At 42.8% G+C, this 15,648-nt stretch overlaps 1 protein-coding gene across 1 annotated transcript in view; it reads right to left on the reverse strand.

Moving 5' to 3' along the window:
• Window positions 1–10,211, reverse strand: part of HCN1 (hyperpolarization activated cyclic nucleotide gated potassium channel 1) — a gene marked incomplete at both ends in the record, with an annotated part of 202,572 nt that extends 192,361 nt beyond the window's left edge. The window contains one exon of the mRNA XM_082497157.1: window positions 9,832–10,211. Within this exon, the coding sequence (XP_082353283.1) occupies window positions 9,832–10,211 (380 nt within the window). The remainder of the gene's footprint in view (window positions 1–9,831) is intronic.
• Between the last annotated feature and the right edge of the window lie 5,437 nt (window positions 10,212–15,648).

A 15,648-nucleotide genomic window follows, 5' to 3' on the forward strand; every position in this document is an offset into this window, starting at 1 on the left:
CAAGTTGCCTATAGCAGGGTTTCACTACCTGAAAATTAGACCATACGAAATTCTATAAATAAAAGACAGAAAAAGCAGGATTCAATATTTAGAGAGTCACCTATATAGCAGTTTCCATAAACACTGGACACACAGCTCCGAAGAAAGGACATCTCTGAAGTATATACTTGGGAAGGCGGCTAATGAGAAAGGTACCCAATTATTAACTGAAGCTTGAAGTATATTCTTTATTTATTTTACCACTTATGTTTTGTTTCCAAGTTTGTGTCTAACAGACTAATCCCGAGTTGCAAAAGGAAATCTTTGTGTTACTATTGAGCTTGTCTGGCACTAAAGGCAAGGTGAACCAGTGTGACAGACAAGCTCGGCTTGGCTGTTACCTTCACTGAGAAATCAAGTGCAAACGAGCCCATATGCAGCCATCCGAAGCAACCTGTAGCCCAGGATGTGTTTGGGGAACCCAGAAGCTTGCAAGTGCGTACTGTCAGGCAGTAATAAGATATTTTAGGAGGTATTATTACCTACTACTGGTTTCATAATTCTCTACCAGACAGAAATCATAAGTCCTCTTGGAGTGAACAGATAGACAGAAGTCACTCAAGAGCCTGATGGAAAACCTCTCAGTAGTCATGTGAAAGCTTGATTGCATAACCGCGGTTTTGCAGGCATACATTTATTCCATCTCCTGGGTAGAGTTGGATAGATCTTACTCCATGTATCTTATAAAAGTTCCATATATTTTCCATAGCTTTGACCTGGAGCAAGTTCAAATAATCATTTATCATCAAGATCCTATGATATATTACCCTAAATTTACTGCAATCTACAGGTTAACGTCAGATCGTAGCAGAACCACGCTGCCTATTGCTGCAGTCATGCCATAAAGAGAGGTGCCTCTTGGAGGATCTGGTAAGTTACTGTAAGATGCAACAGAACCAGACAAGGAAACATCAATACTTCCATACTTTACTCTGCTGACAAAAGAGAAAAAAACTGGAGGCAACCAGAGTATGCTGCATATAGAATTGGAAGATTTGATATTGTGAGGGCACATTTTATTTCTGGGGGCTCTCTATATACTGGAGCTTTAGCACAAGTGTAAGTTTAAGTCAATTTCAGACTGAGAATTGGGTGAAAAAGAGTAATACTACCTAAGAAAAAAGAAATGCAGTAAAACCAATTTTTATGTGTATTTGCTATTTTAAATTACATTATTAAAAAAAAAAAAAAAAAAAAACAAACAAAACCAAAGAAAGACCCCAAACTAACTTTGACCATGAGCTGGTGAAGGGGCTGGAGGACAAACCTTATGAGGAATGACTGAGGGATCTGGGGTTGTTTAGCCTGGAGAAGAGGAGGCTGAGGGGAGACCTTATCACCCTCTACAACTACCTGAAAGGAGGTTTTAGAGAGATGGGAGCTGACCTCTTCTCCCTGGTGACAAGTGATAGGACGAGAGGAAACGGGTTCAAGTTATGTCAGGGCAGGTTTAGATTGGATATTAGGAAGCATTTTTTCACTGAAAGGGTTATTAAACATTGGAATAGGCTGCCCAGAGAGGTGGTGGATTCACCATCCCTGGAGGTGTTTAAGAAAAGGGTAGATGAGGTGCTTAGGGACATGGTTTAGAAGTGGTGGTGTTTTTATCAGGGTAGGTTAATGGTTGGACTTGATGATCTTAAAGGTCCCTTCCAACCTCACTGATTCTATGATTCTATGATAAAGCAACCTGTGCCTTTTCAGTTGAAAACAAAATATCTTAAGAAGAATTTTTAATAAATATGACATTTCTAGAGATAGAAAATTTATTAATGTCAGCAGCACACTAAATTCCAATAATTTACAAATTATTTGGTAAATAATGTGCTCCTTTAGATAAGATATCCACATAAACAGCATAGAAGTTAATAAAATAAAAACAAAATCCTGTTCTTAGCTACATGATGCAACTGCAGTTGTGGGAACTTCACTGGCATAAATAAAAAACAATTTGGGGTTTGGTTCGGGTTTTTTTAAACATACAGTGGAAACAGACTGCATTTCTTTTGTTATCAAATTAACATTTTCTGAACACAAGTTTACTCCAGACTTATTCCTTTGCACTGCAAACCAAGGCAACAAGACTGTTGCAAAATAACATGCAGCTTTGCACTGCAAACCACGGCAATAAGATTATTGCAAAATATCATGCAGCTTGCCTGAATCTGACTATCATCAGATTAAAAGACATTAGCAGAGATTTTATGGAAGCTAAATGACAGTGTCCTTGAAGTAGTACTGACATTGACTCCAGCTGATACAGTTTTTGGTCATTAACATACCTTACTATGTGTCTAGAACGAGCCCTCCAATAATTAGAGCTGAATACACTATGATTTTTAAAATTAAATCATGCCTCTGGGAAAGAATCAGAGAATAGACAGCTAAAGGACTTTCAAGCAATTAACAAGAACTACACTGTCAGGTTAAAAATTAAACATTGCAAAGTAGGTTAAAAGTTTCCTCTCTCTCAAAAATTGTATGTTGACATAGAAGACAGCTCTCAGGCATGCTGTTGAGTGAAAGCAGAGGTGAGAATGGATACCTTTTATTTACAACCAAAGTAAACTTCTCTACTAATTTTCATATTCTACCCTCCTCTATAAAAATAGTATGTTGTGTACCTTGAAACAAAGCCTCTTAAAAAAAAGCTGACAAAGTTTAATTAAATATTACAATCTCACTGATCTTAGATAGGTAGGCAGAAATGCAGAGGTAAAGATTCATACTTTTTAAGTGACCTCTGATTTCATACGTCTTTATTTCTGCTGCCCCAGGCTGAACAATCCGAATCTCAGCCACTCAGTTTTTAACTTGATTATATAACCATAAAAAAGCCTAAGCAAGTTATCAAACATTATCATTTTTATTTATCTTTGTAGCTACCAAAGTCCCCAAAACAAATGCTAAATCCAGAGCTTTATTTAATATTCCATGCTTTTATGTAGTATTCCAATTCACAGTTCCCTCCATAAACTCAAGTCCAAGAAACCTAATATAAAGAAAACACTTTTACTGACTCAATAATAAGCATTGCTTATTTTGATAAGCTAACAAATAAAGTGCCAGTACACATTAAAAAATGTGTAGTCTTGCTAAAATATTCAATGGGAATAACAGAATCAGTGCTTTTTCCCCATGGACCCAAGTATGATGCTGATCTTATGAGATCTGAATTTTGATAAGTATATATAGAGAGAGATAATACTAATCAAGTGCTTTTTTCTTACTGCAGTCAGAACAACAAAAAAAGAAAATGGAAGAGGAATTCTCATGATATTGAGCATCCCAGTTCAAAGTTTAATGACTCACATATAACTTCCCCAAAACATCATCTTTTAGATTGCTCATAGAAATTCTGTAACATTCTGGTTTGGTTTTGTTGTGTTTGTTGTTTTTTTTAACATATCTCAAAATCATGATGAACATATTTGCCTTTATTTAGATTGTGAAGAAGGTGAATATTCCAAAATAAAGCATCTTGTAGGCAAAAAATGTACTTGTCTACTTCTTCATAAGTGCTGCCAGCTATCTTCAAAGAATCCCAAGTAAAATTAAAAGTACCTCAGAGAACCAAGGAATTATTTGAGTTATGCTTACAGATGTCTTTTTCTGCTGTAAAGTTTATTCTACGTTCGAGTATCTAACATATCAAAAGTGTGAAAGAAAATGCAAAGAATGTACTGTTATTCCAGGACTAGAATGGACATAATGAAAATTGGGAAATATTCAACATACACATGAGCTCAAACTATGCATTAGGATTCTACATTATCTACTGAAGTAAGGATGTCTTATCATTAAAATGAACTGCTTTCCTTGAACAAAGAAAGGCATAATCCTTCCCATATCCCCTAGAGGTCTGAAAGGTGAGTGGCTGCTGCACCCACCTCAGGTTTACTCAGCTGACTTGCTTTCGTGGTTCTTGAAGAAAACCTTAAAGGGGACAAGAGCACATGGCCATCATGAACCCAACAGAACAACATACACATCTACATAACCATTTTCACTCACGCATGCTTACAACTGGCACAAAACGAAATGCCAGTAGCTAGCTTAAGTCAACTAGATTTCATAACAAATGAATCAGTGACAGCCAATGATGAGACATTATTCAATATTAAAAATAATAGGAACTGAAGATGAAAAACAGCCTAATGCATTTCTGGCCCATATTCCACATCAAAGCATTTCCAATAGAATATTTCCCTGCTTATTTTTGGTCCTGCTTCCTAAATGTCTAATTTAGATATTTGTTGCTGCAATTTCACCCCATTACTTCTATGTAATTTCTTTCCTCTTTGTAACATCCATTTATGCATTTGAGGACCGTTATCGTATTTCTTTTCAGCCTACGTTCATGGGAGCTGCATTTTACCTGGGGAACTATTATAAAGCTTAATATATAACCTACTCTCAGAAAGACTTTTCAGACATTATAAATTCATTATTTAGATTAATGCCACAATTTTGTTATTTTGTCCTTTGGGGCATTTACAGAAGTAAAGTGCAAAAATTGTTGGAATGCAGCAAATAAAAAGCTAAGCACAACTAATAATCTTTTTAACACTAAATGGTTGTCTATGTTTAGTCACATACAAAGAGTGAATGTTCAAGTAATATGAATAGGTTAACTGTACAAAGTTCTTCTTTAATAGAATTAAAAATTATAGTCACCACAATAGTATTTGAAAATGATATATGAAAGACAGCATTAGCTAAAATTGTGCTTCAGTCATAAAAACATAAATAATTTTTAAAAAATGGTTTGTGTGAGGACTGTGTACAGTATAATTATAAATCCCTAATTATCAGTTTATTAGCAAAAAATACGAATGCTTCAAGACTGTAAGAGAACCTCATGACATATCCTGAGCAAAAAGACTGAGATGACTACCTTGAGAATTCAAAACTTCAGACATTTCATACTCCTACACTACCAGTGACATAATGTATCCATTAAAACCCACACTAATTTGTATCTGATCTATTTAATAGCAACCAGCACAATTTATATACTTAATTTTGCATACATACATCTGTATCAATTACATTTAAGTATGATACAACACATTTTGTCTTCATCACATATAGCATTACCTTTCAACTCTACTGCTTTATATAAACCTAAGTATGTTACAGCTCACAAAAAGATAAATCTAATTTGCTTCAATTGAGACATTACAGACATGTGACAAAAGAGAGGGACAAAGCACTTACCCTAAGCTTCTTAAAATATAAATGATAGTTACAATACGTAGAGTGAAGACCGGTCCCAAAGAAGAACACATTTTAAATCAATGCATGCACAAATTTTAGAAATATGTATGTGAGTTGCACATATAACGTGCACAGTCTACCGCGTTAGGGTGACTGCTGGTGGTCAAAGGCAGGTCCAAAAGATAGGTTCAGATTGAAAAGAAAATTGATTCATAAGGCAAATGCAAGCTGAAAATTGAGACAAGTATAATAAAAAACATGAGGCACACTAATACGTTGCAATTATGACTTCCAGCTTGGCACATACTTAATTGAAAAAATAAGATGCAAGTGTGCATGACAACATGGATGGGTTGCATAAAACTGCACAAAATAACAGCACAGTTTTTAATAGCAACAGAAACAAAAATATTCTTCAGTAAGTACCTAGATGTACACGTGCAAATATTATGGTGTCTTTTGCCCTGATTAAAACCCACTGACATTAAATTTAGTTACCAGGTAGCATTGATAGAGCTTTCTATGATGTATAAAGATTTATATGATAAACCTGATAAACTTACATGATGGCTCTGAAATGTGTATACAAAAATGTTTTGAAACTGGAACGCCATACGTGTTAAAAATATCTTGCATACCTCTGCTATTCACTATGCCCTGTCATTTTCTGTTAAAGTTTTAAAATTAGCTCTGCTTTTATTTTTCTGTTATTAAAATAAGGCTTTGTGGTCCTTGAATAGATGAGATGTTACCCAGACAGAGTCTCTGGACAGAAAATGTCAACAGTTTTTTGCTATTGTTGCAGTTCAGTTCATACTTTGTATTCATCTACACAGGGAAAAGACCTTCAGTACTGCCCGCGCTGCACCTCCTTCTCCGCTACCCTGGCAGGCAACCCCACACCACAGTGTTACTTCACTTCATCTTGAAGCCCATTAAAATTTTTGTCCCCACTTCCAGTCAAAGGCCATTCCCAATCATCAAACTGAGAACTGTAACCATCACTCGGTCTCTCCCATACATTGCTATTTCTGGTCAGTAGATGCCTCTCCTGTGTGACTCTGGTGGTTGTTACTCTTGTCTTCTTTTTAGATTGTGGACTACAGATGCCCTAGCTGATGTCTTAACAAAACCACGACTTCCATGAGAGCGCAAATTTCTCTGTGTACATAGACAGAGAGGGAGGGAGATGCCACAGGGCTGGACCAACAGGCTGGGAACGTGCAAGCAAGCCCTCTGAGCATTAAAGAAACTCCAGACGTGCTGAAGGACACTGAGTAATTAATCGTCTGAAAAATCAGCCGCGTACATTTCCACTAATACCAGAAGGCCGTAACAAATAAAAGTCACCCAAAGGCCACGTCCCCCGCAACTCTGCTATGAAAGCAGTGAAACGCGTACGGCAGCAGCAGAACTATGTGCAGTTGCTCCCATCTCCCGTTGGATTCATGCTGCTCTCATCCAGCGGCTGCGAGGCCACGGGGCTGGACCGGAGATGCTCTCCTGCAGGCTCATTCTTCTGCACGTGGGGAGGGATGGCCAGAGGCACTCGGTATCTCACAGAAAGCACGCAGGACTTCAATAAACTCTAACCAAAACATTGATGATAAATTCACTTTTATGAGTCATGCAATTACACAGAATTTTTGTCCAAGTTTAGAGACGCAGTAATCACAGCTGCGAAGAGATAAACAGAGGTCTTGTGCTGGGTTTGATGTGCATTAGGTGCTCGGTTTACATAATAGCTTCCAAATTAGACATTAACCTCAGAAGACTTGGAAAAGACAACCAGGAACAAAATGGTCCCCTTGTGGAAAAATTATGTAACACTTATTGAATTTAATTCTCTAAGGGTGTATCTGCCTGAAGAAGAGCCAATTCTTCCCTGAAACACAGGCGGGACAGGGAGCCATAAAACTAGACACCAAGCCCCACAAGGATGCAAGTAACTGATTCACAGAGCATCGAGTTTACAGGTAAAGCTTCCACACTCTGTTCATACCAAAAAAGGGGGCAGGGAGGCCCAGGAACACTGCCCACCCGCCCAGACGACATAGCAAAATATTGTTTATAAAACTTTCATACAAAGTTTTATAAAAATCAAGAGAATGAGGTCAAGAAATGTAACCAAATGTATCAAAGTATCCCAGCAAATGCATACAAGCATCCAGAACTAGAAAAACAGAAATAAATGAGAGTCCACAGGAGCCCGTACCAGAATTTTTCTGTCTTACGTGGTTAATCCAATATTCTCCTAAGTGTGCCTATATTTAAAATTTACTGTGATGTCCATTTTCATATGGCCCACAAACACCCTAAGAATGGGTCGATTTGCAAACTTAGCCTAAATCTCCACACTTGGATACTGTAAAATATTCAGGTTTTGACCTTTTTCGTGTTGTTTTGGTACAAAATTTAGTTCTTTCCTTTGATGGTATCAACATTAATATGATGAAATTAGAATAACCCTGTCTCTGGATGCTTTAAGGCTTTTCTACATATAAGCATTACATTTTTTACAAATCACACACAGAAATGAATCAAAACAACTCCATACATACATACGCATTTATTCTGGTAGAAAGACACTGTTAGGAGGCACTTACTTTCCTTGGTGCATATAGGAATATCTTCCCATGTAGGAAGATGAATATACTACATAGTACAACTTCTTCACCCATTTCTATAAACACTGCCACCGCAAACAAGTAGTACTGCTATATGATTGCAATTATTTCAGGAGAAACAACAAAAACATCTCATATTTCTCAGTAACACAGTCCTACTGGCTAAAAAATTGCATCCAGATCAGGCCACATAATCCCAAGACTAATGAAAGACTATGAACTTTATTTAAAAGACAAACACCTCCATTCTAATAAAATAAAAACATAATAAAACCCCCAGAAAATACAGTTAATTTAAGAATATGCAGACAATGGTCCTGAAACAGATGCAGTGTTGAATACTCCTACTGAAAAAAATGAGTAAATATATGCTACGACCTCTAAACCTTACCACAGGAAGAATTAGGACAGAATTAGAAGATATTTCTGTAATGAAACAGAACCAACACACCTATCACCTATTTCACGTATCAGCTTAAAAAGTTACATGCTGCACAATATGATGCATAAGCTCCTATTGCACAAAACATCGTTGGGTTGTGTGCCTTGCTCAGAAACCAAGCTTACAACAAAATGAGTGAATTTACTTGCAAGAACAATCTCATTCGTTTTAATGGAATCCTCACGTGAATAAAGTTACTCATGCACACACACGGCTAAGTAAGAGGGTATCAGACCCCCACCCCAATCCCCTACGCACGCTACCCCAGTATCAGATGTGACCTGCTACGTCCCTCTCTGGATGGCAGAAAGGGAGTGGGTGGACTCTTGGCTCTCTCCCCCCTTAATGCACCTGCTAGTGCAGCTGAGCTGGCATGCGAGGGGGAAAAGGTACTCCAGGAAACGAACGAGTGCAGCTTATTGCCTCCAGGGAGCCAGGAAAAAAGCAGGGATTTGAAGCATGGTTTCGAGTCATAACTGAGCACTGCCCTGCTCCTCCGCTCTCGGGCTCGACTGCAAGGTGCTAGCGCAGCTCGCTGCGTAACACCTCACTCTGAATAGTCCCACAGAAACTTGGACTTTGGAAGTATTTCTCCCTGTTCCCACTGGAAGCATTTAACCTACTTTTTCTTAGAAGATCCATGTAACTATTGAACGTTCTGGATTTTCCTTTTTTAAGCACGGTCTCCCATGCAATTCACTTACTGCATACACGCTGGCTGTTCAATTCAAGCCGTTGATTAAACATGCTTAACGGCGGCGCCGATCGCTCTCCAGCAAATATCGTAGGGAGCGTTAAATTTACAAAGGCATACAGCCAGCTGGCATGGAGAACACCATCCTCCACTTAAAATGCAATTTTAAAGGGAAGCACCTCTTCCCGGGAATTTATCCGCACTGCTTTTCACCTGAACGCTCGCCTGAGCATCACCTTCACCCACCGTGCCGAGGAAAAGGTAGTTTCCCCACACAGCCTGAGCTCGGGGAAAGTTATTTTGCGGCCGCTCCGGCCCAGGCACACTTCCTCGGCGCGACCCCTTGAACAAGTGTTGATGCCGGGAAGGGGCGGAGGGGGGGGGGGGCGGTGGGTACGCTCAGGAAGGGGACGGCGTGTGCGCCCCCAGCCCGCCAACACCACCACCGCCGCGATTTTATTTCCTGTGGGGAGTTCTCCCAAGCCCGGAACGCGGCGGTGGGGACAAGCCCGGACGGACCCCGCCAGGCCCCGCCTCGGCCGGCCGCTGCCCGCGGGGCCTGGCGGGGTCCGTCCCGGCTTGCAGCACGCTGGAGAGCGCCGTGCCGGGCCGTGCCCCACGGGGAGGCCATCTCGCCTCCTTCCCCCGGCCACGGGTGGCAAAGTTTAGCCGTCGAACCGGGCAGAGAAGGAGGGAGGGAAGAGAAGGGCGGGCGGAGGGGGGGGGGGAAGGCCGGGCCCGCCCGCGGAGGGGGGGAAGCCCCTCACACCCGAAGTTTGCGGCGGGCGAGGTGCGAGCCCCGCGCTCACCTGAAGTCGCTGTAGGGGTGGATGATCCAGAACCCCGCAGTTTTAACCCTTTCCTGCTCCTTCTCCACCGCCTTCTGGCTGCCGAACATGCGGAGGGAGAATTTGTTGACCCCCGGCTGCAGCATGGAGGTGAACTGCCGCTGCATGAAGCCGTACTGCCGCCGGGGCCCCTCGGCATCTTCGAAGCCCACCACGGGCTCCTCGCCCCCGCCGCCGTCCACTTTGAAGCACACCGAGTTGCCATGCTCCTTCACGCCGCTGCCCCCGCCGCCGGGGCTGCTCTGGGCTTTCTCCGCCGGGGCCGCCGGCTTGGCTGGGAAGGCGTTAGCGCTGCCATCGTCCCGGCTGCCGGCGGAGGAGCTGCGCTTCCCAGCCTCCATGCTGCGGGGCGGGCGCGCCCCAGCCGCGGGAGAGCGTGGGGGGAAGCCTGGCCGCCGCCGGTGCCCTTCAGCGGCGCGGCTGGGCTCGGCCGCCCTGGGCTGGGGCTGGGCTCAGCTCCGCGCCGCCGCCGCCGCGCCGCCCGGCATGGCCAGCGCCGCCGACTCTGAGCCGCGCTCCCGCGCAGGGCGGGCACCGCTTCCCCTCGCCCGCCCCCTGCCGGCCGCCGCGCCCCGCCGCCCGCCTGACATTGAGCGCCCCGGAGTCCTTGAGGGGCTGAGGCGCCCGGGCCGAGGGGAGGGAAGGGGAGGAGCCGGCGGGGCGGGCTCTGCCGTCCGGCCGGCGGCGCGCAGGGGACCGGTGGCGGCTCGGCGCGTGGGCCGGAGTGCGGTGGCCCCGCGGGGTGGAGGGAGGGGGGGGGAGCACCGGCCCGGCCGCTCTCCCGCCACATGGCGGCGGCGGGCTTCGCGCGGGGCGGCCTGAGGCGGCGGCCGCCGGGCGGAGCGGAGGGACGGGGAGAAGGAGAGCGGGGCTCCCGGGCGGCCCTGCCCTCGTGTCCAACAGAAGTGCAGTAACGCGGGCGGGTTTGCGTGTAAACCTCGGGCGAGGCGTGGGGCGGTGGCGTGCCTCCTCCACACCCGGAGCTGGGAACGAGGCTGTGGAGAGGTCCCACAGGCTCGTCCCCGCCGCGGGGAGCCCCTCTGGTGCTTCTGAGGGAGCGGAGCGACGGGGAGGGAGCGAGGGGCGGGGGTCTGCCTGGCTGTGGGGCCGAGTGGCGGCGCTGGAGGTAGCGGAGGCGTGTGGGGTTCAAACTGCTGAACATGAAGCCAGAAGCCGCCCTTTGCTGGTGCGGTGGGTGCGCGGCAGCGGGGAAGGAGGAGGGGTGTGTGGGGGAGGAGGCGAGGCCGGGGGGTGAGCCACGTCCGTTTTCACACCCCCCCCCCCACACACACACCAGTTGGCTCCAGTTAGATAGCATCTCGCTGCGGCGAGCGGCTCTTTTCCCCATCCCCAAACCTGGAGCTGGCCGAGAACGTGGGGGCCAGCGCTCGAGCGGGTGCCGTTGCCACCGGCCGCCACGGGCACTTGCCTGTCGCGCTGTGAGGTGCAAAATGGCAGCTGTGCCCGAGCGTGGGGACAGGCTGTTCAGGTACACCGAGAGGTGATTTGGGGTTTTCTTGCGTGCACGCAGGTGATCTGGAGTCCGCGCTCAGCTCGCTCCACCTGACATTGAAGTATGTCAGTTACAGTCAAGAAGCCTCCGGGAGCCAGAGCAAAGGCTGTCGGACAGAAAGGAAGCAGGAGGTATTTCTAGTTCCCGATACTCTCAAGTACACTCAAAGGAAATAGAATGTGTATTGCCCTGGGTGTCTCCACACACGTTATCTTAACGACTGTGTATAGTGTTTGGGGAGCTGTGGGGTGATGTAGGATCTGAGAGAGCAGTTCCGCCAAGGGTAAGCAGCTGCTTACAAGCCATGAGCGAGGAGGAGGGCCTTGGTCTCTGCTCTGAGAACTGAAAAATGCTGATATTTACCCCTAAAGGGGGTGAGTTTGGGTTACAGAATGATGGAGAAAAAATATCTACAGATGATATCACAGGAGCTATAGCATTATGCGTACCTGCGAAAGCATAAAGGCGTCTATTACAACACACATGCGTACGTCCTGGGACTCCATTTGGCTTGACACAGGTTTGTTTCCCACACATTTTCAACATGCTTTTCATTTGGCACATGAAAAATATAGCAAGAATTATTAAAGTCTCCCAAGCTTGGCCCCGGTATTTTCAGTGGCATTTGTCACTTTGTTGCTATCCGCTTCGTCCTTTACAAAACCGACACTTAAAACAAACCTGAGAGAGAAACAGATGTGCAAATCTGCATACCACAGTTTGCACAGTGGAAATCAGGTGCGTTGGAGAGCTGTGTTTCAGAACTGGATCTGGGCTCTTCTCACAAATTCCAGCTCTAACAGAATGTTTATGCCTACTGCACTCAAACACACAAGGTTCGGATGACGTTACTATGTTAAGTGTGGAAGATGTTAACATGAACGGGATGTTAGTGTGGAAGAAGAAGGCAAATGTAGACGCAGTGGGATGCATTGCTGGAGGCCGGGCAGTGACCAGCATAGGAAGGAATATGCTCGCAGCATGATTGGTTGAGGGCTGACATACATAAACCTTCCCCATCTGGAGTGATACTTTTCTGTATGATTTTATCCTAAAACAGTGAAGAGTGTGTGCACAGCTGCTGATGGCTCATGCACAGCTGCTGGTAGACAAAACCCTCTTACTGGTTTATCCCCAGATGATGCCCGCCCCCTTCCCTCATCCAATGTCTGTCACCAAATGATAATTAAAAAGTAAGAAATTATTATTGTTTTACAGCTTTGTGAAAGAATTAGCTCTCATCATATTTGACAGGAACACACAAAGGCAAGGGATGAAAAGGCTAAGTCACACCATGCTGTTCCACGTACTCTACGCAGTTTACCACATCAGCATCGGTGGAACTGACACTTCCCACACTTCAGGTGTGTACACATTGCAAACTTAACATTCCTCTCTGCCAGCAAGCAGTTTTCCTACCTCTTCTGTCATTATTTCAGAGGACTTTTGTATGCAGCCCTTGACCTGAGTGGTCTGTCCCAGGATAAGCTCAACAACTAGTCACGTACAGGAGAAGATAGGCCTGTAATGGAGTAAATGAGAACAGCGAAAGGGAGACATTTACAGCTGCAGGAAGCAGATTCTGATGTACATTCCTTTAATTGGAGAAGTGGTGAACATTGTATTAGTGGTGGTGGCCCTTCATTTCTAGATGATGAAAATTATGTGCAGGAAGAACATCCAATTTCTTAGTTTATGAAACTTTGCTTTTGCTTGTATTTAATGTCTCATTTGTCAATGTTTATTTATCCTTACTTAGCATGGACTACAGACCTACCAGAATGACTACCGCTGCTTAGATTCCCACTTTCTACAGTACAAGACTCTGGAAATATTCTGTTTCCTTTGGTGGCATTATATGTATATCCAAAAGTGGTTTGTTATGTCAAAATGTCATATGATTTAAGAGTTGTTGTTAATGAGAGAAAATAACCTGCATTCTTGAGCACAGCATATGTACGAACTACACAGGTACAAATCTCTTTGTAAAATTGATACTTTGATATTTTGTGCTTCCTGTGATCAAATATTAGGTTTTTATGAGTTTTATTTTATGTAGAAGCAATGTATACTTATGTTCGAGTGCTATTTGTCTTAAGTACTTGCATGGCTTAAATGGCCTTAACTTCTCAGCATCTTGCAATTTTTAATAGTAATCCTGAGATTGTAAGTGTGAGAAAAGGGTTTCATAATGTGGGAGAACGGATTCTTCTCGAGTTCAACATAACTTATGTTGTTTTCAGCCAGGAAATTGACCTCTCCTGAGGCCCAGGCCACTATATTAGTTTAGATGAGAGAATTTTCGTTTCACAGAAAGAGAAGTAATGGGGCATAGTGTGTTTGAATAGCTCTGAAGACCACACCAGGGCTACATATGGTAGAAAGGTCACAGACTGACTTTAACTAAAGGTATAGCTTGTTTTCTGTCAAGTTTGATTTTGATTTTGGAGCTATGTCAGTAGAGACACTGAAAAAAATGAAATTGATAAATGAAATTTCCCGGAAATCAGTGTTGGCACAACAAGGAAAAAAAAAAACTTTTTCTTTTGTGTCGCTTTGCTATGTCATGGGTTAATGGATCACTACTAAAAATTTAGTAGGCTCTTTTATTTGTTTGAATTGAATTATTTTGATTTACTGGACTCTATCAAAACTATTATAACCTCATGCATTCCAGTGCTTTATATGACTATAATCGTAATGCCAATGTATACATCAAAATGAATTTCCTTCTTTTCTGGCAAACATAGTAAATTTTTATGCCTCTAGTAAATACAGTCCCATTTCTCTTATTTTCCCATGTTTTGTCATTTTGATATAACCTGAACATATCCAGAACAGCTCAGCTGCAGAAATGAAAAAAATAACAGCCTATATATTGAAGCATATGTAGTTTGTTCAGTGAAGAAACTGGGGCACAGAGAAGTAACAGGACTTCTATGAGATGATACATTAAGATGCGCCTGACTGCAGAACAAAGCTCTTGTCTCTCAAGTTTCAGTTTCATGCCCTGTGAGATTTTTTTTTAAGATTATTTCTCGACAGAAGATCACCATCAAGTCAAATGCTAAAGCAGGGTTAGCAAAGAAGGAAAATAATATTTACAATTACAGGACTAGCTCTGCAAGCTAAATTGAGGATTAAGCCAAATGCATAATACGTGCTGTTTTCTGTGTCTGGTTGCTTGAAGTTCACAATAAAATCATTTTGATTTGGTCCCACCCTGCTTACGTTACTTTCCATGAATATTCAGTTGTACATACTTCCTGGCAACAAATGTTTGCCAATAAATTTTGTATTAATATTGCATAGTGTTTATGAAGAAGGAAGAATCTTACTTTTGAATCATTAGTATCCCTTGAAGAATACCATCACAAAGCAAGTACACCTTCAAGTGTGAGTGTTAGGTGGTAGCAGTCCACTTATTTATGTGATTTTTACCCGGTTTGGATATCCACCATGAACTGATGTAAATATGATCTTGGTGATTTCTGTATAGATCGACAAGAGCAGATGTGCTCAACCTGTAGAATTTTCAAGTCCTAAGTTTGCCTTACCAGTTAATTGACACCTAAATTTGCTGCAAAGTGTGAAAGGCATCTTCTTCCCTGTTGCCTATTCTCAAAAGCTGTGATCTGATGTTTTCCAGAAACATGTTTTGTGGGAAATACATCTCTTGGAGAGAGAGTTAAAAGCATGATTTAAAAGAAATCCCAGGCAGTGGTGTATGTTCTGTGGAACAAAAATTGTGACTATGAAATGGCTCTGAAACATGACGTTCTAATTTGATTTTTTTTTTAGTTTGAGGTGTATAGGTAATTGTTTATTAATCTTTACTACTGTCTGTATTGTTGGTTACTTGCAGTGCTTTAGAAATCATTAAGAAATCACTTTGACAAACGTTCAGCTGACCAGCTAAATGGCTTTGACTACGTACTTTATATTTTTGCTGTGATAAAAATAAATGTTTTTTCATCTAGTTCATATACAAGTGGACTCCATATAATTTTTTATCTTTCTTTAAAATAATATTTATCTTAAGTTTGTATTGATTTGAAGTACGACTTGACACAACAAAGATGTAGGCATTTCTGAGTCATTTCTATATTAAACATGATGCCTGTTTATTACAAAGCCTAATCCTGTGAACATTTCTAAAATTAGTGTATACAGCTGTGAAAGGTCACATGATACTATTCAGAGTGCTAAATACTATGCTGGGCAGCAGGTATATTCAGACTTCTTGGATCTCTTCTCTGTAGTAT

The sequence above is a fragment of the Vanellus vanellus genome, assembly GCF_965231255.1.
Source record: "Vanellus vanellus genome assembly, chromosome: Z".
Classification (NCBI taxonomy): Eukaryota; Metazoa; Chordata; class Aves; order Charadriiformes; family Charadriidae; genus Vanellus; species Vanellus vanellus.